We start from the raw sequence: 22,709 nt of genomic DNA on the forward strand, positions 1-22,709 counted from the left end.
AGCTCTATTGAAGCACATCAGATTTCAATGATTTGAGGCAAGGTAACACCTTTTCTGGTTAAACCCACAGAAGGTGTCGAAGACAAGGAACACTAACAGAACTTCGCAAGTTGGAATGACCCTCATTTCCTAAGCTTTCTCACTTATTTTGCTCTTGCAGAAAGGGTATCATTTTACAATTATTCTCTCAGGTGTGATTTTATCAATTCAGAAGAAAGGGTTTATCATCATCTATTCTTTTTGGCCATCTGCAGTTGCTTCCTCCACAAAGCTCATCCCACTCTGCTAACCTTTTAAAAATGATTATTCCCTAGGGAAAACCTACACTTGTTGGAGGAAGGGCAGGGTCTTCCCCGGGAGGAGCTGGATGAACGAATTGCTAGGGAAGAGTTTCGAAGACCCAGAGAATCCCTGCTAAATATTTGCACTGAGTTCTACAAACACTGTGGACCAAGACTAAAGATCTTACAGAACCTGGCAGGCGAGCCTCGGGTCACTGCCTTGGAGCTGCTAGATGTTAAATCTCATATGAGGTACTGCCCTTACTGTCCAAGTAAACTGTTTTTCTAAGGGTATGTGAAACTCGAGAGTGACAGATTGGAGTAAAAAACATGATTTATTGTCTTTCATGAGAAGATTTGGTAGGAAAAATCTTATTATTTGGGACACTGGTTATCTTGCTAGACTTTTTATGAAGTTATGCTTTATCCCAGCAAAATGGGAAAATTCTTACATTAGGAGAGCAATATATGAGAGGGAAAACAAGTTCCTAGAGACAGATAATCAGGACTCACATTCTTTATCAATATAGAAAAGTAAGATGCAAAAAATGACATTTTTCCAATTTCACAGTCAGTGCCCTAAAGAATATGAAAGAGAGGTATTCAAAAATGCACATGAGACATTTTTTTAGCTATTTTAAGAATTGCAAAAGTGCAACCTTTAGTATCTACTATAAATGTTTTTTTTTTTTTAAGGAGACTGGGCAAATACCAAAGCAATGATCATAAAAAAGAACTTCCAATCAAAATTCTGTTGAACTGGTACCTGTGTTTGGCAGCCATATTGTTAACTACACACTCTATCTGGGAAACATTAAGCTATAATATAGTATAATAGGTGTAAATCTCACAGAGAAATATTTTGTAAAAATCATCAAAACCGTATTAATAACCAAATTTAAGTTCTCAATGTCTTCTGAAAACATGGAATATAACAATTGCTACGTAGGCTTAGGTAGCCCTAGACTAATCTATTATGATACATTAAAGAATCAAATCTGAAAATAGTTTGAAAAAATAAAGTTAATTTCAAGAAAAATTTTATTCACCATTACCATCATCAATGGAATTTATAGTAGTAGACTTTATAGTATTCAATTGTGTTGAATCTCCCTCATTGATATTTTAGAACTGTGGATGTCACAAAGACAGAATACTAGAGCAAAAGAGGAAAGATTATGAAGCTTAAAATAAAAACTCATAAGTATTGAGAATTAGATTTCCTATATAAATACATGTAATTGATTCAGTTCTATCTGTAATATCAAATGAATCTGATTTAATATCAAATAGCCAAGCAAGGATTCCTATATTGAGCTCCTGTATTATAATTTATTTTTTACATATTATAATTTATTAAAACTGAACTTATCACAACTCAGCTTTGTCAGGCTAGAGAAGACTTTTGTGACATCAGTACATCTAAATAACCATTTTGTGGTGAGCTAAAGTAGAAGAAAATTACAAAGAACTGGGGGAGGGACAGAAGAAATAATACAAGGGCACAATGAAATATAACTCAGGAATAGTGTAATATGATTTGGTTGAGCAATTATATAATTATAACAAAAGTGGACATGGGTAATATGGCAGCTCAGTTTGAGCCAACTTCTTAGGGAGTTTTCTAAGTCACCTGATCTTTGTATTTAAAAAAAAAGTTTAATGGATGGATAGGGGTCCAAATAGAGTGAAAATACATGATGTGAACCTATTGAGGCAATCAGTACTCACAGTTTTCCCACAGTGTAGATCATTGAATTTAGAGCCAAAAGAGGTCTTTGAGATAATTTATTCCAACCCCCTCATAAAGCAGAGGAGAAATCCAAATCTCAGTGAAGTGAGTTGGCTAAAATGGATTTGCAGCCAGGCCATGCTGACCCTAAATATGATGTTTTTCCATTAACATCAGCAGCTGGGGCACATTTGCCATTCGACATGATTCCCATCCTAAAGGAATTTATCATCTAATATACCCAAGGCAGAGATGCAAAAAGCAACAGAATAGGCAGACACTGTAGTTTTCAACCAGAAAGAGAAATCCATGTGCTCTCAATAGGGATAGATTACATATCTTCTCATCCATGTCCTTGGAACAAAGGACTAATACCTTCTACATCATCTTAAAGACATGCATCATTCTGCTAGGAAAATTAGTTATTTAGTTCTGAAACTCAAAACACATTATATCTTGAAATATGCCTAAAGTCTGGAAGAAATAAGGCAGTGATCCTGAAAAGAAGAGCAAATAGGGATTCAGAAAACTTCCCTCCACTGTGCCATTCTATTTTCTTGTAAGCTTTGTTCTGAATATTCTAGGCTTCATTCTTTGATAATAATGAGAACAGATTTTTAATGAACAGTTTTACTTTTTTATGGAGGAAAAAAAAGAATTGCAAACATCAAAAAGTTTAAATAATTAGAATTTCTTTTATAAGAAATTAGTATTGAGCAAACAAATTAATATCCAGAAAATATGTATTTATTGTAAAAGTCACTTCTAGGAATTATCATTCACAACCTGGCCTCAGCAAAAATTGTGGATTAAGAAAGATTTGCCTTTGCCATTCTTTCATTCTTGAACCCTTTCTTCTCTTTCAAGCCCAAGCCCAGTCTCATCCTCATTCCTACAACTCCTACCTAGTTATCCAGGTTTTTCCATGATCACATTCCACTTACATGAGCCCTCTCAGACAGCTTTGGTTCTTTCCTGGTCACCTTCCTTATCAAAATTTGCCCACCCCATGATGCATTTGCCAAGGGCCTTACTAAGTAACTTGTTAGCTAGTCATATGGGTATTTATGTCTAATGGTGACAATGTGTATAGTAGAAGCCTTTAGTAACTCAAAAGTGTTAGATATGTGTAAATTTTAGATATTATACACATTCACCCTCAGTAAAAGTCTTTGAGGAAAGGTTGGCTGACCAATTAAATATCAGGTCATTTAAGAGACTGATGCTTTAAGAGACCCAAACCTCTCACGTAAAGGTTTGACCAAGTGGTCCCTAAGACTACTTCCAAGTAAGGAATGCTATGATTTTATTACTTCTAAGGGAAATATTGGGGTGGAAGAGCTGAGGTACAGAACAGGAAGGCATTTTATTGTACCTCAGATCATATTATGTAGGTAACTGCCTACTTTACCTGTGACTAATACCAACCTGGAGTATTCGATAATCATATACTGAGCCCTAATTATATGGTAGGTGCTGTGAGGGATTCAGAGAAGAGTAAAACACAGTTCCTACTCTCAAGAAGTATACAATCTACTAGGAGATGTGTACCAACTCTATAATATAAATTGAATATTATAATATTAAATTAATATTATAAGTAGCTTCTTCCCTCCCCCCCCCCCCCAAAAAGTGCTTTTAACCGATACATTGAGGAAAGAGACTTTTCCAACTGGCTGGGATTAGGAAAAGTTTCATGGAAGTGATGGTCCCTCAGCTGGTCTTTGAAAGATGAGTAGGACTTAAAACAGACATAGATGGGAGAGTTAGGAAAGCAGAATACATTCCGGATACAGGGGCCAAATAGTTTTTCTAAAAGTGGCATGAGTTCAGAGAATGAGAAATAGTTTGTGTCAGAATCATTATAGTATATAAACAGGAAAAGTGGGAGATAAGACTAGAAATGAATGTTGGAGCTACCCTGTGGAAAATTTTGAATGCCAAACAAAAGTAACTTAGGGTTGATTTGGTAACAGTAAGTATTACCAACTACATCAGTGGCACTGCAAAATTCTACTATGGACTGTGGGCCAATAATAAAATTCAGTAATGCTATATTTTCATTTTGAGATTTTCATTCAGTTCAGGTGATGTTTCATAATTCATCCATGTTCAGCTCTCAGCTAATCAGAATATTACATTACCCAGACAGCACATTGCCAATCATTTTGGAGAATAAGAATTTGCTGTATATTAAATTATGCATGCTTATTCTTTGAATAATAAATGATTTTTTTTTACTCAATGAAAAGCAAGATTACTTGCATACAAGCATGTGCATATGGATTTTCGTGCCTATTTATATGCATATGCTTGTATATTCTTATAGGTATAAATACATGTATAGTATGGTATATGCCTGACCTATTGGAAGACTAGATAGACTGGGAGTGCAAAATCATATACACAGAGTGTAAGATAGGGTAGTGTTAGTTCATTTAAACTAGTGGTGAAAAAAAGTGGGTGTTCCTGAAAGGTGGGCGGTTATCGTGCTGCTCTATGGAGAAACTCATTGTGGAGTTCCATGCTTCCTCTTAATGGACCTCTTAATTTTAGGTTGGCAGAAATTGCACATTCCCTCCTGAAGCTGGCACCTTATGACACCCAGACAATGGAAAGCCGTGGACTCCGACGTTATATCATGGAGATGCTGCCGATCACTGATTGGACTGCTGAAGCAGTGAGACCTGCTCTTATCCTCATCTTAAAGAGATTGGATCGTATGTTTAATAAAATTCACAAGATGCCTACCTTAAGGTGAGCACATATAATGAAAACAAATATTTGGTCCGTCTCTAGTGTTACAGGCATGTCATTTTATTGATGTTGATGTACTGTACTGAATTGAAGCATTGGGTCAAATGTAATATTGCTAGTATCCTATCATATACTGTTATTTTTACAATTGCCTTAGTGACAGGTTTTCAGTTTCAGTGATGGGAGAGAAAATTCTTCAAGAAGCAAAAGTGGTAATCTTGAAATCTACTTTCTTTATTGGTACAAAGAAAACAATGTTTTAAAGAAACGAAATACACTATATACAAAATTATACTAGGAGACAGACTGAATCCTACACTAAAATAACTGAACATGTGTACATTTAACCACACCAATGAAACTAATTTGACATTAGAACCATTTGGGTACCAGTTCAATATCAATAACAACAGACATTTAGTAAACACCTACTCTGTGTAGACCTTTGTCAGTACTGGGGGAGATTCAGAGGTGAGTGAGAAATAATATCTTCCCTTAAGGAACCTCCAGCCTAGTTAGAAGGGTAAGACAATTTTGGTGGGGGGGAGAGGGAATTTGTGATTTCACTGGGAATTCCCAGTGTGGAAACTCACTCTCCCAATGCAGATCAGCATCTGCTGAGCAATTTATAGTCTTAAGACTTACCCTGGGCTCTGTGAATTTAAATTATTTGACCAGGTCACATAAGCACTATATCTGAGACAGAGCCTGAACTCAGCTCATATCGACTTCAAGGTCATCTCTCTCTCCCATCCACCAGACTGCCCTACATATAGTAAAATAGAAATATTAAGTATAGTACAAAAACTATACTGAGTATAATACAAAAATAAAATCCAAGTATAATACAAATGAGAGTATAAGTACATAAGGGAACTATAAAGTTCTATGAGGTCAGATGAGGGAGGGATCACTTCAAGTTGAGAGGATCCCTTCCAGTGGTAAGAAATATGTGATTTTTATAAAAACTCTCCAAAGTTTAGTGAAAGTATTGAAGATGTTATATCAAAGGATAGTATAAGATATCCCAAAAGTCTTAGTGCAGTTATAAGTTTGTAAAGTTGTAAAGTAATACGTGAAGACATGTTGGACCTCCGAAATGGTAACAAATACTTCATCCTTTGAAAAATGAATTCCCTTTGTGGGATTAACGTCTCTGGTACCAAACCAACTGGAACCCTAATTCTTTCCAATAATCTTAAGTCCTCATGTGCTGAGAGTTCATTTAATCAAGCAATGCATGAATCAGGTCTGGCAAGCCAGAGTCATGGTAACTGTGGAAATCACCCTGTTGATTTGGAAAAATTACACTAAAGTTAGTAAGTGCATTTCTCCTCCTTTCCAACTAATTCTAAAGTCTTGCTCAAAATTTCGTGATAGTTTTCATGTTCCTCCCATTCTCTATAATTACTCTAATTCAGGTTCTGCTACTCCTCCACTTAAACCCTGAGAGTTCTGTACTTTCAGAAGGAAATGCCAAAAACCCTTCCTAATCTTTAGAATTTGTCCATTTTCTTTACCTACCATATTGCTTCCTATCTCACTTTCTTGATGCTCCTACCTTACTTACTGGAGTGACTAGAGTAGAATTGGTTGATTTCACAAAACAGTAATGCCAATTCTTAAGTTAGTTCCTGGCTTTTCCCCTTCTATGGGTCCTATTAGCCCTCATTGTCCTACCTTGCCCCTAGATCTTGTAAGGGATAAAATTGACGGTGATTTTCTTTGTGAGGCCATAGAATGTTTCAGCTTCCCCAGATGTCAGTTTTAGCTTTTTTTCACAAAGTATATATTTTCCTTTCAAGCCAGGCAGTCAAATGATACTCTGATTATTTGAGAAAGACAAGTCATGTAAACCCACTGCATGGAAACCTTTGAAATTGATATTTGCTTTGGCAAAGCACCATATAAAAAATCCATTTATTTTATTAGTATCAAAGTAAAAGAGTACAAAGATTAAATTTTCAGTCCTGGGGTACTATGCACACTAGGCTTATCAAAACAAAACAAAACAAAACAAAAGGCTGCATGAAGAAGTCAGTTTGTGTAACTCCCTACCCCCAAAAATTATTTTTATGAAGGCCAAAAAAATAATAGTTCTAAACTTGACTACCTTTGAATATGATCTTCATGCTAGCAGGAGCTAATATGTGCCCAAATATGGCACATTCCCTAATATGTCAGCCAGTGGTATCTGTGTCTGAAAAGGCTGGTTCAGAAATATAACATACATTCAGATGGGTTCCCCTACAATAAACTCACTCTCTGATGGGTTTTCCATGATGATATTCTCAGGACCCACTTTCAGAACAAAATAGTAAGAACTTAAAATGCAACCCATTCATCATCTTTGTTTTTTCTTCAATAGATTTTGTGTCATTAGTCAAGTGAGGCAGGAGTGCCTCTGCTACGTTTCCAATATCTTCTTCCTTTCCCAGTGTGCTCTGTACTTTTGGAACAACATGGGTAAAATCCATCCCGTGTAATATACTTTGTTGTCTCAGACACCCATCCTGTCTTAAAATGTCTACTCCTTCTGTTCGAACCACTGTGTCGCATTCACCTTGTCTCCAAGCATCTCAGAAGGAGGAACAAGCAGCTAATGGCACCTACTGTTGTGTTCCAGGCGACAGGTTGAGTGGGAGCCTGCCAGCAATTTGATTGAAGGGGTTTGTTTGACACTTCAGAGGCAGCCAATCATATCCTTCCTGCCTCATCTTAGGTCACTGATCAATGTCTGTGTCAATCTGGTGAGTAGCCAAGTGGCAATCTTATGAACCTTTACTAAACTTCACTCTGCTATTGACTTCTTTGGACTGAAGATCACAGGTCAATCACTTTGCCCATCCCTGCCCATCCACGAAAGCAAACTGCTCAGGTGACGCTGTCAATGAGGAGGTACATTTTCAAAGTAGTGCATGGGGAGATGCTGGGACTGAACCCTGTGGTAATGGGTTTCAGGTATGTTGCTTCCCACACACTACTTTGAAAATCTGCCTCAGTATGTTGAGCTGAGAGTTGAGGGCTGCGAGTTGGAGAGTGGGGTGGTGGAGACTGCACAACTGGCTAATATTAGGATCAGAAGGGACATTTCAAATCTCCAGAGGAATCTCTTTGGGGGAAAAGTACAAAGTGGCACTATGAGTTGGCCAGGTTAAGGTCTATATTAATGAAACCAATTACTCTACCAGCTAAGTAATATCCAGAGTCTGGTCCTGAGGTTTTGTGCAATGTGTAGATGCCACGTTAGAACATTTCATCAGATAAGAGCACATTAGATTAGCTTGTTGCTTAATTTGTAGAGTAATAAACTCTGCATCGCTGGTATGCCTGATGCAAATAGATCAGTTGCCATTATCACCTTCATCAGTACATTCACCACAAAATATATTTTAAATAGCTTTGAATTAAGGAGTAAGTATGACCAGTCTCCTCATTATGAATAATGAGATGGCTTTTCAGTTCATATCTCATTGTATATTTAGTTGGATCTAAACATTGCACAATTCTTAGGATGGACGGAATGAAATAAATGGACCAGTCTCCAGACATTACACACTATAGGAAGAAAACAGCAGAAAAGATTGAAAGCAAAATGTCCAACCTTGTAATTCTATTTTTCCAATGAATTTAACCCTTCAACTGTAGCTGCATGAAAATGCAATTGTCAAGGCTGGTCATGTGCTCTGTTTGTATTTCAGGTGATGGGAGTAGTAGGACCTTCCAGTGTTGCTGACGGATTACCCCTTCTTCATCTCAGCCCTTATCTCTCACCACCTCTGCCCTTCAGCACAGCTGTTGTCCGGCTTGTAGCATTGCAGATACAGGTGTGACTGCCTGGCCTGTTGTCAGGCTCATTAATTTTTTAGCTGAGGCACCAGATCATCTGTGCTCTCTTTTTTGCTGCAAAGGCTGGGCAAAATCTGTGGAAAAAAACACATTTAAATACTACTCACCTTACGTAGGCTTAAAGCATCAGCCCTGAGCTTAGCTCTCACTTGCATTTCTTTCATTCTTCTGAAGAAACAAAAATAGCAGAATTCTTTGGACCTATAAACCCTACAAGAATTCTTTCCAGTATACAGATATCAAAGGAAAACAAAATATCACTCACAGATAATCAACTCACAATGTTTGTCTTAAAAAAGCCCATTATTGCACTAAATATTGAAAGTCTGGCAAAAAGATTAAAAGATAATTACAAAATAAGTCTTCTTTTTGAGATTATCACCAGACTTTGAATATTTTAATTTTCTTTAATAAAAGTTTTTTTTTTTTGGTCAGTTGAGTATCTGTGTACGCTTGGGACTTTTATCCCTATTTATTTCATCTCTGGCAGAATGGCAAGCTCCTTGGCTTGTTTGCATTTCATTCAATTACAGAGAATTCAAAGTCATCTTCAAGAAGTACTGTGTCCCAAAGAAGTGCTCAACCAATAGCTGACAAACCAGTGTGAAGGGGGTGACTGGTATGTCCATCATCCAGCAACCACCAACTTAGAAGTCACCCAGAGCATGGATAGACTGTAGAGGAGAGGTTAGAGAACTATGATTGTCACTTAGGAGGGGATAGACATCCTTAAAATGATGCAGTTTCAATTATCAGTGTAAAGATATATCTATTTCTTCCCATGTTGCTTAGCTCTTTCTGACTTGAAGCATGCCCTGATCAGGGGTAAGAGGACTTTTAGTCAGACCTGACCTGAATGACTCTCAAGTGGCAAGTTCTCATTCTCTTCCTCTTCATTCACCTCTAAAATAGAGGGCATTGGTGGGAAGAGAGGGAAAAGTAAGTGGGAAATTAATTTAATCCACACTATGAATCTTGTTTTCTGTGCCATTTTCAAAGTTGTATCCCTTGCCACTCTCTTTTTAGTCATATTAACCATTATTATGGCAAGTGCATGGTCAGATTTCAATTGTGAGTGAATCTGGGATCTTGCATAGGCCACAACCATGCTCATAGTTTACAGAAGCAACAGGGAAACCACCACCTGTGTTGTGTTTTTAATAAGGAGGGGGCAGAGGTCAATTAATATCTCTTTTTCTTATTATTACTGCACAGGCTTTAAAAGAAGATTTCCCCTTAAGCCATGTGATCTCCCCATTCACCAATCAGGAGAGAAGGGAAGGGATGCTTTTAAATCTGCTCATCCCATTTGTGCTCACAGTAGGATCTGGAAGCAAAGGTCTGATTAATTTAATGAAAGGAGATACATTGTTGTTGTTGTTTTCATTGTTGCTATTGGTGTTGTCTTCCTAAATGACCAATATGTAAGTTTCTTCTAAGGCTTTCACTGGAGGTTACCGGAGGGATTTAACCAGATACCTTAGGAAACATTTTCTTTCTTTTCAGTTGAGTCAGTATGGAACAACAGTTTCTCCACTTCACTTTCTGGATGAGATTTTTCCCTTTGGAAATGATTCAGTACAGCAAAAATTCAGGAGGATGTGGTTAAACATAACTAGCATTGACTGAAGATTTGTATCGATTTGGGAAAAGAATTTGGAGGGTGGGGTTTTTCTGGGGAAGAGACTGTGAATTGATGTTCTTACTACCAAGGAGTTGATTTAAAATCTGGCAACTGTCACATAATCATTTTGCATTTTCTCTCTCTTTCTCTCTCCTCCTTCCACTTCTTATGGGGTTTTCCCCTTATTGGGGAAGAGTTTATCTCAAATGTAGGGGAAACAGACATTGAGTATATGAAAGGAGAAAGCAGGTAATTTGTCTGAGACCACTGAGCCTTTCATTTTCTGCTATGAAAAACGTGCCTGGCTACCAATAACACTATCTTTGTCCATAGGAGAAGTTGTGCCACAGCCTTATGAGATGGAGGATGAATCCTCAGTTATAGATGTTCTAATTTGAAATTGGAAAACAGCTGAATTTTACTATGTGTAATGGGGGGGAAAAGCATGCATTTTGATTAATTTTCTTTCCACTTTCCTACTCCAAATTTTGCCCCCTTCAGATAGCCCATGGTTAGAGCAGCCTGAGGTCCTTTTGCTGCTCCAGACGGTTATCAACATCCTCCTACCTCCTCGAATCATTAGTACATCTCGCAGCAAGAACTTCATGCTGGAGAGTTCCCCAGCTCACTGCTCCACCCCGGGAGATGCTGGGAAGGATTTGCGCAGGGAAGGTCTGGCTGAGTCCACCAGCCAGGCTGCATATTTAGGTGAGTAAGAAGCTTTACCATGGCAAAAAGTGAGTTGGCACATTGGCAAGCAATACTTAAAAGAATAAAAATGAAACTAGTCCAAAATTCATGGATTTTTAAAAACATTTTTTTAAACCAATGTTTGGCCCAATTACTGTCTGTGAAAATGTCTTCAATGATATAAGGTCTGGTTTGCTTGATTTTTTTAATTGACATTTGGAAAAGTAGGAAAGGCAGCCCTCTGGCTTGGCCCATTATGCCTGAACAATGAATCACAAATGAGAATCTGCGATAGCTTGAATAATATGAAATCTCCACATAATCTAGAATACTGGATTCATTATTAGCTGGTTAACCTGCCTCTCCAAACTCTTCTCTCTTTATGATCCAACACAACCCTTCACTTTAGGAAAGCCATTGTACTCGACCTCCCACCACCCATGCTGTGCTATTTCTCCACTTCTCTGCTTTTGTAATGTTAATACTGACACACATAGCAGTGAAAAGCCACTATGACAGCTTTGTGAAGTGAGGTCCATGGCTAACCAACTCAGCTATGTATGGAAGCAAAAACAAAAATCAGCTGTCATGAAATAATGGAAAAAAGGTCTTGGGAAGAGAATACTGCAATAGCCAAAGCTGCTGCATCTCCAGCACTTTTCCTTCTGTAGCATGTTTTTTTTTTTATTTCCTGAGGAAAAACTTGGTGGAGATAAAGGAGTTTAGAGAAAGGATAAGAAAATTGGTGGTTGGGGCAGTAGAGTGGGGAGGGCTTCAATGATAGGGAGTATTTGTGGTAGGTGCACTTTGGGAAAGAATATATTTGGCCACCTATGCTCATGGATCCTGATGAAAACATGTTACCCTCTTCTTCGCAGAGAGATGATGGACACAAGGTGAAAACTGAGATTTTTTTTTTAGCCAAACTTTGTTTCTTACAAGGCTTTTTTCTCTTGTTTTGTTTTTTTTTTCAGTGTGGAAGACAGTAGGAGAGGGAGAAAAATAGATTTTTTTAATTTAAAAAATAATTTTTAAAAAAATAATATGTTTGTAGTTGATAATTAAAGAGAAGGAAGAAGTGTTTATGGTGATTCAGCTGACCTGAAAATAGAAATATGTGATTCAGAATTGGAGGTAAAAACCACCAGTTTTCAGCTGAGCTGGATTCTGATTTGGTAAAAGAGAGAGGAAGGAAATGAACATGGAATTTTACTAACTTGGCAATTTTTGCAGAGGACACTACAAAAAAAAGTTTATCTTGCTAATTAAAATGAGCTCTTTTCCATACTTCATTTGGGAAATCTGAGCTACATAAAAGCTAACCTTAGAACTGACTAAAGTGGTTGCCTCAGAAATAGAGAGGAAAGGATGACTTCAAAAGCTGATGCACAAATGAAAGCAACAAAGAATTCGTGAGTACAGGAACTGTTTCATTTTTGTCTCTGTAGCAGTCAACCAATAGATAGCCATTTATTAAGCACCAAATATGTGCTAGATAGCAGGGATAAAAAGACAAGGATGAAAAAAACTCTACTCTCAAGGTTCTTAATATCCCCAGCATTTAACACAGTGCCTGGTACATAGGTGGTGCTCAATAAATGTTTCTTGACTGATTAAATAGCAACAGTCAAGTCTTTATTAAGTGTTTCTATGTTCCAGGCACTATGGTAAACAAAAAGAAAGTCTCTACCCTCAAGAAAATTATATTCTAATGGGAGAAGACAGACAATACATAAAGGGAAGCTGAAAAAAGGGGCAGAATGCATGGTAGCAAAGTCCAGAGAATGAAAGAGAGCTGGTCTGAGCCCTTCTTTAGCATGGAGGTCACCTGAGAAGAGCTCACCAGTAGGGGAAGAGGGGCTTCAAGGCCAAAAGATGAAGGCAGTTGATACATGGTGGCATATAGTCCAGAAGGTAAAATATGACTGGTCTGAACTCTTGCTCAGAATGAAGGTTCCAGGAGGAGCTCACACATTTTTGTTTTGGAGGTCAGTGATAATATTGCTATTTGCCATAGAGCTGCTCCACAACTTTCAGATAATAAAAGATTATCAATCATCTTTTGAAAAATCCCCTTCTGCACTTTCCTTAAGTTACTTTCCTCTGGGTCTTACAAAAATTTGACTAAATGTATCAGAGAAGAGTATATGGGTTATCTTAGTGCAAAAGTTATAATTTAGTTCTCCTGCCTGCTACATTTACAAAAGACTTGACCACTTATAAACGAGGGAGGAAAAACATCTCTCTCTGAAGTCCCTGACTTTGTTGAAATACTCAGAAGTTATTTGGTGACTAAGTGTGGTTGCTTTAATCTCTTTTTTGTCCCAATAGCAATTTGAGATAATCATGTCATTTAAAATTTTCCCCAACCTCCAGCTCTGAAGGTGATTCTTGTTTGCTTTGAGAGGCAGCTTGGGAGTCAGTGGTATTGGCTGAGTCTGCAAGTCAAAGAGATGGCATTAAGAAAGGTGGGAGGACTGGCCCTGTGGGACTTCCTTGACTTCATCGTTCGAACTCGGATTCCCATCTTTGTTCTCCTAAGGCCCTTTATTCAGTGTAAGGTGGGTATTTCTCCTTCTGAAGTTGAACTTATTAAATAGTGCCTAATAGTTGACCATTCTGTATGGAAAATAATTTTATTATACTTGCAATTTTTACTACATTAGATGAAGGATCTATGAAGAAATACAGGGTTTGTACTATATGTCCTGAAAGCAAACTAACAGAGACTCAGGAAACACTCAAGGAATTAAAATTCCAAATTTGACTTTTCTCCACAAGCCATCCATTATCACAGAATGTGTAAGTCTCCTGCAGATCTAATTGCCAGAAAGGAAAGTCTGGGGTGAATGGTACTATCCAGGGGAAAGTTATGGACCTAGGGTCAGATCCCAGATATGCCATTTGCTGTCTGTGGGACTTGGGGCAAGTTTCTTCCCCTACTTGGGACCCCCACTTCCTCACATACAAAATGAAAGGTCAAATGACTAGCAAATTCTACCAAAGAGATGCGGCTAAGACTGGAACTTGAGCCTTCTGATTGCTCAGATAAGACTCTTACTCAGTCTAGCAGGGGTTCTTAATCTTTTATCTCATGAACCCCTCTGACAGTCTAGTAAAGCCTAAAGAAAGTCTTTTTCTGAATAATGTTATTAAATACACAGCATAGAATTACAAAAGGAAACTCCTTACATTGATATGCAGTTACCAAAATATCAAAAGCAGAAACAAGTTCATTAACCCCAGGTTAAGAATCCTTGCACTATAGGCAGTGACATAGTGTACAGAAGTCTGCAGTTCATATACTGTATTACTAGAGATATGACTCCTGGCAAGTCATTTAACTTCTATAAATTTCAGTTTCCTCAGCTGTAAGATGGGTTAATATAGCAATCTACATCACAGTGTGTTGTAAGGGTCAAATGAGCTATCTGTAAAGTGCTTTGAAAAGCTTAAAACACTATACGAATGAGAGCTAGTATTAGTACATAATTGCCCTATTTTAAAGAATATTTATTTATAGTAGTAACTCATTTTCCCATTGTCTCTGTGCACAACTTTCCTGGGACAATGATTCAGCATTAGGAATGGAGGAGATCCCATTGCTTTTCTCCCTCTTCAGCTTTTAGCTCAACCTGCTGAGAACCATGAGGAGCTATCTGCCCGACAACACATCGCTGACCAGCTGGAGAGGCGCTTCATCCCGCGGCCCTTGTGCAAGAGCTCTCTCATTACTGAATTCAACAGTGAACTTAAGATTCTAAAAGAGGCTGTGCACAGTGGGTCAGGTAAGGATTTTTTGGTGGAAACCACTATTTTTGGACATTCTTTGGCCATTCCAAAGCATCTCTCCATGAAGATGATCCAATTCATCTGAAAAAGGTCTCTTCAGGTTCAGTACTCTATAATATAAATAAACGATGTATCAGGCATTTCCTTTCCACATACTTCAACTGAATAAAGAAGGTTTTTGCTCCACAGTTTCCTAAGAATTCCTTCCACTCCCCAGAGTTGAACCCATATAAAACATTGCTTTCTGATAACAGGGGGCACCCATAACCTGCACGTGTGGAAAGTAAATGACACATTTGTGCTTTCATTGCTCAGTATGACAATGTGGTAAAGAAAAAATGCTGAAAATATAATCCAGGCTTGGTGACATAATATCTTACTGTCTAGATCTTTGCTTTAAAGCTAAAGAGACCAATAGGGGATTGAGGGATATTAAAATTAATTTTCTGGGAAAAAAAGTGGAAGTTGGTCTTGGATTGTGTATTCTTTTAAATGTGAGCTGCATTGAAAAATACCAAGCTGAACATATTTTTATCAAGCTATATAAGGTAAACATTGGCAAGTCGGCAACACCAATATCCTACCAATTAGAGAAAAAGAAATACAGTCTGTGAAGAAAGCAATATAAAAGCATCTTTTAGATAATACCATAGGTAATGCCAACTTCACTTCATATACTTATGAACATATTTTATACAAGACCAATTCTTCATACTCCCACTCATTTTTCCTATTTATATTTTTTCTTATTTCAGTCTCACTTTTCCTACTTTCTTCACTCCCCCTTACTTTTTTCTACCTACATTTCAATGCAAGCCCTAATGCACTGTTCACCTTCTGTAAGCAACACACTTGAGTAGGGAAACTTTGGAACTTACATTGTGTTTTGTTTTGTTTTAGCATTTCTAAATATGCATTTTTTTTTTTTTACTTTGTTTCCCATCCCTACACAGCTTACCAAGGAAAGACCTCTATTAGCACCGTGGGCACCTCTACCTCAGCTTACCGCTTAAGCCTAGCCACCATGTCCCGCTCCAACACCGGCACTGGCACTGTCTGGGAGCAGGACAGTGAGCCTTCCCAGCAGGCTTCCCAGGACACCCTGAGTCGTACTGATGAGGAAGATGAAGAAAGTAAGCGGCATGACAAGATTTAGAAAACTGTTGTTTTCAGGCTAAATAATGAAAGCAGGAAGGGAACATATTGACCCTTGTGTATTTTCTAGCTCTTGTTTCTGTAGATACTTCAGTAATACCTTCATAATTATTGCCAAACAGAGTAATCAGCATGTAATAACCCTATTGTTTCTATCAGGCTTAAGTTGTTCCAAGTAGTCAGAGTCTAATTTTTTATGCTAATTGTCCAGGGATAGTAGACATAAAATAAATGCACTGATAGATCCCAAACAGCATGTCTGCTCACAGATTCAACCTACTGCATCAACCAGAAGTTTTTTGTACTAAAGATAACAAAGTAAAACAATCTGAATCACACTTTCTTTCCTGAAATACTATGTATAATATAATGAAAAGAGTCCTGAACTTGGGAATCAAGCATCTTTGATTTGAATCCTCCTCCTTATATTAACTGGAAATGGAAGACTGGCCAATTTAATTAACTTGCAGATTAACTTTAATTAACTTGCCTCAGTTTCCTTATATGTAAAATGGCAACAATGATACTTGAACTATGTAGATCACAGATGTTATAAGAAAAGCACTTTATAAGTCATAAAATGTTGTATACATAAGCTTTTATTTTCAAATGCATATACACCTACAAAACCACTAAAATAACCCCCCAAAAGGCCAAGGAAATGAGGAGATGGAGACAGGGCCTCGAAAGCAATCCCTAAGTAACTGGAGCTAACAATGTTGGTTGTAACATAAGATACCAACAAAAAACTGGGGGAGTAAAACCTGAGTTTGACTGGGAGATAGTGCCTTAAACAAGACCATGAACTATGAAAATGTATTTCTGTAGGCATCCCAGATCCAGCATAATAAAGTAGGTTGATCTATTTCATGTGTACACCATAAGGGAAGGTTTTTAATGATAAAAGTAGGACATAAGCAGAACTGTGCAGGTAAATATTTAACAATTGACTTAGAATGTACACATTACACGTTTTAAAGTTTTAAAGAAAATTAACATTTTCTCCAATATTTTCTTAAGTCTGCAGTCTAGACTTAACAAAGAATCTAGCTAAAGCAATGAATCAATGTCATTTGTAGCTTTGCCCACAGTGTAAGAGTGCACCCTGAAAAATTTAACTCTAAAGCCTTACCTTGAACTTGCTCCAGTATACCTCTGGGCCTTAGGATATACTGTAGGCCACTATATGACACTCAGTGGGAAAGTTGTCTTTAGAACTGTCATTAAAACAAAGTACCAGAGTAGAATATAGAACGCTTAAAGAGAAAAAAAAAAGCCCTTTCTGAATGTAGCAGATAAGGATTTCATTAAATTGGGAAACACTATCTACTAATATAGGTCAACTTCTCTGTAACTAATGGGCGTAAAATGTTGCCTGGAACAGTGAGAGGTGAAATGACTTGCCCACAGAGACAACCAGTATGTCTCAGAGGCAGATTGAGCCCAGATCTTGCCAGCTTCCTCTCTATTCACTACACCATTAGGACTTCTGTGAATTTAGTGAAAACTTTTAAAAACGGGGACTCTAGATTGAATTTTGAGTAACACATATGAATTAAAGGGGTTTGATAGGAAGATATGTAGTGTTAAAATCCATTAGTTATATTTCAAAACCCAGGAATAGATGTCATCAGATCCCCCCCAAAAGTATGATGATTTTAATGTTATATTAAATCAAACCTACGGGTATATTTGCTTCTGAAGTACTCAAGCAACTGGCTTATAGATTGACAATAATCATGGAAAAACACCTAGAACTCTTACATGAAAAACCTTGAAAAGCTACAATCATCATTGTCATTATGGCAGGGAGATGGGGCGCTGAAGGGCACATACAGGAAGAACAGTTTTTCCTGTGATATTCCTGAATGCCAAGGCTGTTGGAAACAGGCAAATCATACATCTGCTGATTTCACCAGTATTTGTGGGAGTAGGGGTGCATTTGGACACTTGTACTCTGTCCTGGAACAGAAGAAAATTCACCAGTGATGCTGCTGTGGACACACACACACACACACACACACACACACACACACACACACCCTGGAGGTATTTGTCTGAACGCACACACACTCACACACACACACACACACACACACACACCCCAGAGGTATTTGTCTGAACACACGCGCACACACACACACACACACACACACACACACACACACACATACACACACCCCCCCCCCAGAGGACACACACACACACCCAGAGGACAGACACACACACACACACACACACACACACACACACACACACACACACACACACACACACACACACACACACACACACACACACACACACACCCAGACGTATTTGTCTGAACAAACGCTCAGAAGCAGGCACTGGGGCTATAACAATAATTTTCCTTAAGTCCAAGTAATACTCAGAATTTATAAGTACATGGTAATTTGTTTGGTTTATTTTTTGTTATCAGAAATTTAAGGGTGGCAGGAGAAGTAGAGTGCCATTCTGACACTTTTCATGAAAGACTGGAAGTCATCCTAGATTCATTTTAATGACATCAGTCCTGCCTGGTGGATGTGAAGTCTTTCTCCTGCCCAGGAAAGAAACTGGGGAAAAAGAAGAGTGGAAGTTGTAGTAACAGAGGCCAAGAACTGACACTTAGCAGTATTTCATTAGAATGCTCCTCTCCCAAGATGGTGATAAGCTCCAGCCATAACTGTTCTACATGAGGCTGGTCTTCCCCTGCCCTTCCCACTATATCACCCTTGTTGTGGGGACAGGGGTGGGATTCGAGGACCACAGGGGTCATTGAGAATCAGGTGAAATCATATCACTAAACAAATATTGATTGACTGCCTTTTCTGACTCCCTATTAGATAACAGGAATCAGGCAAAACACATGAGACTTGCTCCTTGACCTCTGGGGATTCAGAATTATGAACAAAACATAAACTGGAAAGGAAATTAGACAATGTCATAAGGATAAGGTGGAGAGTATCCAGAGGACAGTAGCCAAGGTGGTGAGGAGGAGGGCAACGAAAAAAGTGAAAGGTCATGAGACCATGCCACATGAGCACTGGTTAAAGGAAATGGGCATGTTTAGAGTAAAGAAGAGAAGACCTGGGGGCATGATAATTGTTTTCAAGCATTTGAAGCAAAGTCCTATAGAGAAGAGATTGGGCTTGTCTGTTTGGCCTGAGTCAGAACCAATAGCAATGGCTGCAAGCTGCAAGAGGTTAATTTAAGCTTGAAGTCAGGAAAAACTTCCCAACCATCAGAGTTGTCCAAAGGTGGAATGGACTGCTTCACGAGGGGCTGGATTCCCACCCCTTGGAGGTCTTCTTCAAGCAGGGGCAGGGTGACAGCTGTTTATTGGGTATGTCACAGACGGAGTTCCTTTCATATAGGGGCTGACCTCTATATTCTGTGATTCTGTGAACTCTGCTAGCTAATATGGGATTAATTGCCAAGTGAATGGCAAGTAAACCATGAGTGATATGTCAGCATTTCTCAAACTTTTTGGTCTCAGGACCCCTTTATTCTTTTTTAAAAGATTATTATTTGACATTCTCTTAAAATGTTTAGTTTCAAATTCTCTCCTTACTTCTACCCTTCCTTCATCCACTGAGAAAGCAAGCAAATTGATATCAATTATTTATACATGTGAAATAATGCAAAATATATTTCCATATTAGCCATACCCCCCACCACTAAAAAAAAAGGCAAAATAAATAGAGAAAATTATAATTCATTTTGCATTCAGAGTTTACTAGTTTTCTCTCTGTATGTGAACAGCATTTTTTCAACATGAGTCCTTTGGAATTGTCTCAGATTAAGTGTATTGATCACAGTAACCACATCTTTCACATACGATCGTCATTACAACATTTTTGTTACTGTGCTCAATGATCTGGTTCTTCTCATTTCACTTTGCATCAGTTCATATAGGTCTTACCATGTTTTCTTTTTTTTCTGAAACCACCTCCCTCATCATCTCTTATAGCATAGTAGTATTCCGTTATAATTATATGCCACAACTTGTTCAGCCATTCCCCAATTGATGAGCATTCCATCAATTTCCAAATTTTGCCACCACAAAAGAACTGCTAGAAACAGTCTACACATATATGGATCTAATAGTGGTATTGCTGGGTCAAAGGGTATGCATAGTTTTATTGCCCGTAGGGCATAATTCCAAATTGTTTTTTAGAATGGTTGAAGCAGTTGACTAGTCCACCAACAGTTCATTAGTGTATCTATTTTTCTTCATCCCCTCCAGAACTGGTCATTTCTGAGAGGTGTGCGGTGGTACCTCACAGTTGTTTTAATTTGCATTTCTCTAATCAATAATGACTTAGAGCATTTTTTCATGCAACTATAAATATCTTTTTTTCTTCTGAAAACTGCCTGTTCATATCTTTTAACCATTTATCAGCTGAGGAACCACCTTTATTTTTGTAAATTTGACTCAGTTCCCTATATATTTGAGAAATGCAGCCTTTATCACAGAAACTTTCTATAAAAATTTTTATATTATTTTATTGTCTATGGTACCTTTCAGCAATATGTGGTTTCCCTGATTTTCTCTTTTGCTTTTGCTTTGTCTAAGATCATGATTACTACCCCTGCCTTTTTTACTTCGGTTGAAGAATAAAGATTTTGCTCCAGCCCTTTATTTTAATTCTGTGTATATCTTTCTGTTTAAAGTGTGTATGCAAAGTACTGTTGGATTCTGGTTTCTAATCCATTCTGCTACCCACTTCTGCCTTCCTTAATCCACCCTCCCTTTGTCAACCTCCCCCCAATATCTTTCATCTCTTCTCTTATTTCCCTATTGTGTAGGGTAGATTTCTATACCCAGGTGAGTGTGTATATGTGTATGTGTTAGTTGGGAGTGAGTGAGAGAGTCCCACTTTAACCAATGTTGTTAAGAGTAAGGTTTGAGCATTGTTTGCCACCCCCCACTCCTACCACCTCCTCCACCCCCACCATTTCCCCCTCTATTATAAGAGCTCTTCCTTGCAAGCCTCTTTCATGTGAAAAACATTTTCCCTATTCTCTCTCTCCCTTCCCCTTTCTTCCAAGGTATCCCTTTCTTGCCTCTTCATTATTTGAAGGGAGGAGAAAATCATCCCAACATAATCAACGCAAACTCATGCCCTCTGTCTATATAGACTCCTAATTATGATCAAGTTCTTAGGAGTTATACATATCAATGTAAACAGTTTAGCTTATATTGAGTTTCTTATTTGCCTTTTTATGCTTCTCTTGAGTCTTGTGTTTGAATGTTAGATTTTCTATTCAGCTCTGGTCTTTTCATCAGGAATTCTTGAAAGTCTTTATTTCATTAAATATCTGTTTTTCTCCCTGAAGGATTTTACCCAGTTTTGCTGGATAGATTATTCTTAGTTTTCATCCTAGCTCCTTTGCCTTCCAGAATAACATGTTCTAAGCCCTCCACTCTTTTAATGTAGAAGCTGCAAAATCTCATGTAATCCTGATATTTGAATGATCTGAATGATTTCTCCTTGGCTGCTTGTAATATTTTCTTCTTGACTTGGAAGTTCTGGGATTTATTTGCCTTATAATATTCTTAGGCATTTTCATTTTGGGATCTTTTTGAAGAAGTGATTGGTGGATTCTTTCAATTTCTATTTTACCCTCTAGATCTAAGATATCACAGCAGCTTTCCTTGATAATTCTTGAAATGTGATGTCTAGGCTCTCAGGTAGTTCAGTAGTTATTAAATTATCACTTCTGTTTTCCAGGTCAGTTTGTTTTTGCAATGAACTATTTCACTTTTTTCTATTTTTTCATTCTTTTGACTTTATTGTTTCTTGATGTTTTATGGAATCAATAGCTTATATTTGCCCAATCCTAATTTTAAGGAATTATTTTCTTCAGTGAGATTTTGTACCTCTTCTTTCATTTGGACAATTCTGCCTTTTAAGGAATTTTTTTATTCAGTGAATTTTTGTGCCTTAGTTGCCATTAGGTTAATTCCATTTTTTAAGATATTATTTTCTATTTTTTATACCTTTTTTTACTAAGCTTTTAATTCTCTTTTTAAAATTTTGTTGTATCACTCATTTTTTCCCATATTTTTCCTACAACTTTTATCTCTTTCCTTAACTTTTCCAGGAATTCTTGTTGGTCATGGATTCAATTAGCATTGTTCTTTGAGGCTTGACTCATAGCTGTTTTTACAATACTGTCTTCTAAGTTTATGTTTTGGTCTTCTCTGTCACTGTAGTAACTTTTTATGGTCAAGTTCTTTTTTGTGATTTGCTCATTATTCCAGCCTATTTCTTGACTTTGAACTCTTTATGTTAAAGTTGGGCTCTGCTCACCTGGGGCTGGGGAGGCACTGTGCCAACCCTCAATCTTTTTTGTTCTGCTATTTTCAGAGTTAGTTCTAGGGGTCTATAACCAGGGCCCCTGCTCCTTTGTGACCAATCACAAGCATTCCTCTCTGACCTGGAACTGACCCAGAACTGCATATAGGGAATAGAGTTGCCAATCAGCACCAGCTGCACCCACTGCAAGCAAAGAGCCCCCGTAATCTCTTTCTGATCAGCTGTCTGAACCAATTACCATCTCTAGGCTGAGAGCTCCCAAAGCTGCTACTGCTGTTGCCACAACTGCCTCCAAGGCCCCCTGCTGATACTCTTGCCTCACTCAAGGCCAGCCCCTACCTGGGTGTCACAGACCTCTCGTCCCAAACTCCTAAGCTATTTTAGATTGGAAAAATGTCTCACTCTGACCTTTTGCTTGCCCTCTGCTCCAAAATTTGATTTGAGGAGTTATTTTAAAGGTGTTTGTAGAGTAATGTTGGGAGAGGTCAGCTTGTTTGCTACCT

General features: G+C 37.9%; 1 protein-coding gene and 1 long non-coding RNA gene across 3 annotated transcripts in view; one reads left to right on the plus strand and one right to left on the minus strand.

Annotated features, from left to right (window-relative positions):
• UNC80 (unc-80 homolog, NALCN channel complex subunit) overlaps window positions 1-22,709 on the plus strand; it is a 232,237-nt gene that overhangs the window by 187,945 nt on the left and 21,583 nt on the right. The window contains exons 51-59 of the mRNA XM_072617462.1: window positions 315-533; window positions 4,570-4,770; window positions 7,397-7,520; window positions 8,472-8,597; window positions 9,835-9,958; window positions 10,745-10,951; window positions 13,310-13,494; window positions 14,556-14,721; window positions 15,679-15,858. Of these exons, the coding sequence (XP_072473563.1) occupies window positions 315-533; window positions 4,570-4,770; window positions 7,397-7,520; window positions 8,472-8,597; window positions 9,835-9,958; window positions 10,745-10,951; window positions 13,310-13,494; window positions 14,556-14,721; window positions 15,679-15,858 (1,532 nt within the window). The remainder of the gene's footprint in view (window positions 1-314; window positions 534-4,569; window positions 4,771-7,396; window positions 7,521-8,471; window positions 8,598-9,834; window positions 9,959-10,744; window positions 10,952-13,309; window positions 13,495-14,555; window positions 14,722-15,678; window positions 15,859-22,709) is intronic.
• Window positions 4,984-22,709, minus strand: part of LOC140509686 (uncharacterized) — a 44,516-nt gene continuing 26,790 nt past the window's right edge. Inside the window, exon 4 of one of the 2 annotated variants that reach the window (XR_011968880.1) lies at window positions 4,984-8,693. This is a non-coding gene — a long non-coding RNA (uncharacterized lncRNA). Of the gene's footprint in view, window positions 8,694-18,275; window positions 18,457-22,709 lie in introns of those variants that run through there. The other variant, XR_011968878.1, reaches the window with a different exon arrangement.

The sequence above is a fragment of the Notamacropus eugenii genome, chromosome 6 (assembly GCF_028372415.1).
Source record: "Notamacropus eugenii isolate mMacEug1 chromosome 6, mMacEug1.pri_v2, whole genome shotgun sequence".
NCBI classification, from domain to species: Eukaryota; Metazoa; Chordata; class Mammalia; order Diprotodontia; family Macropodidae; genus Notamacropus; species Notamacropus eugenii.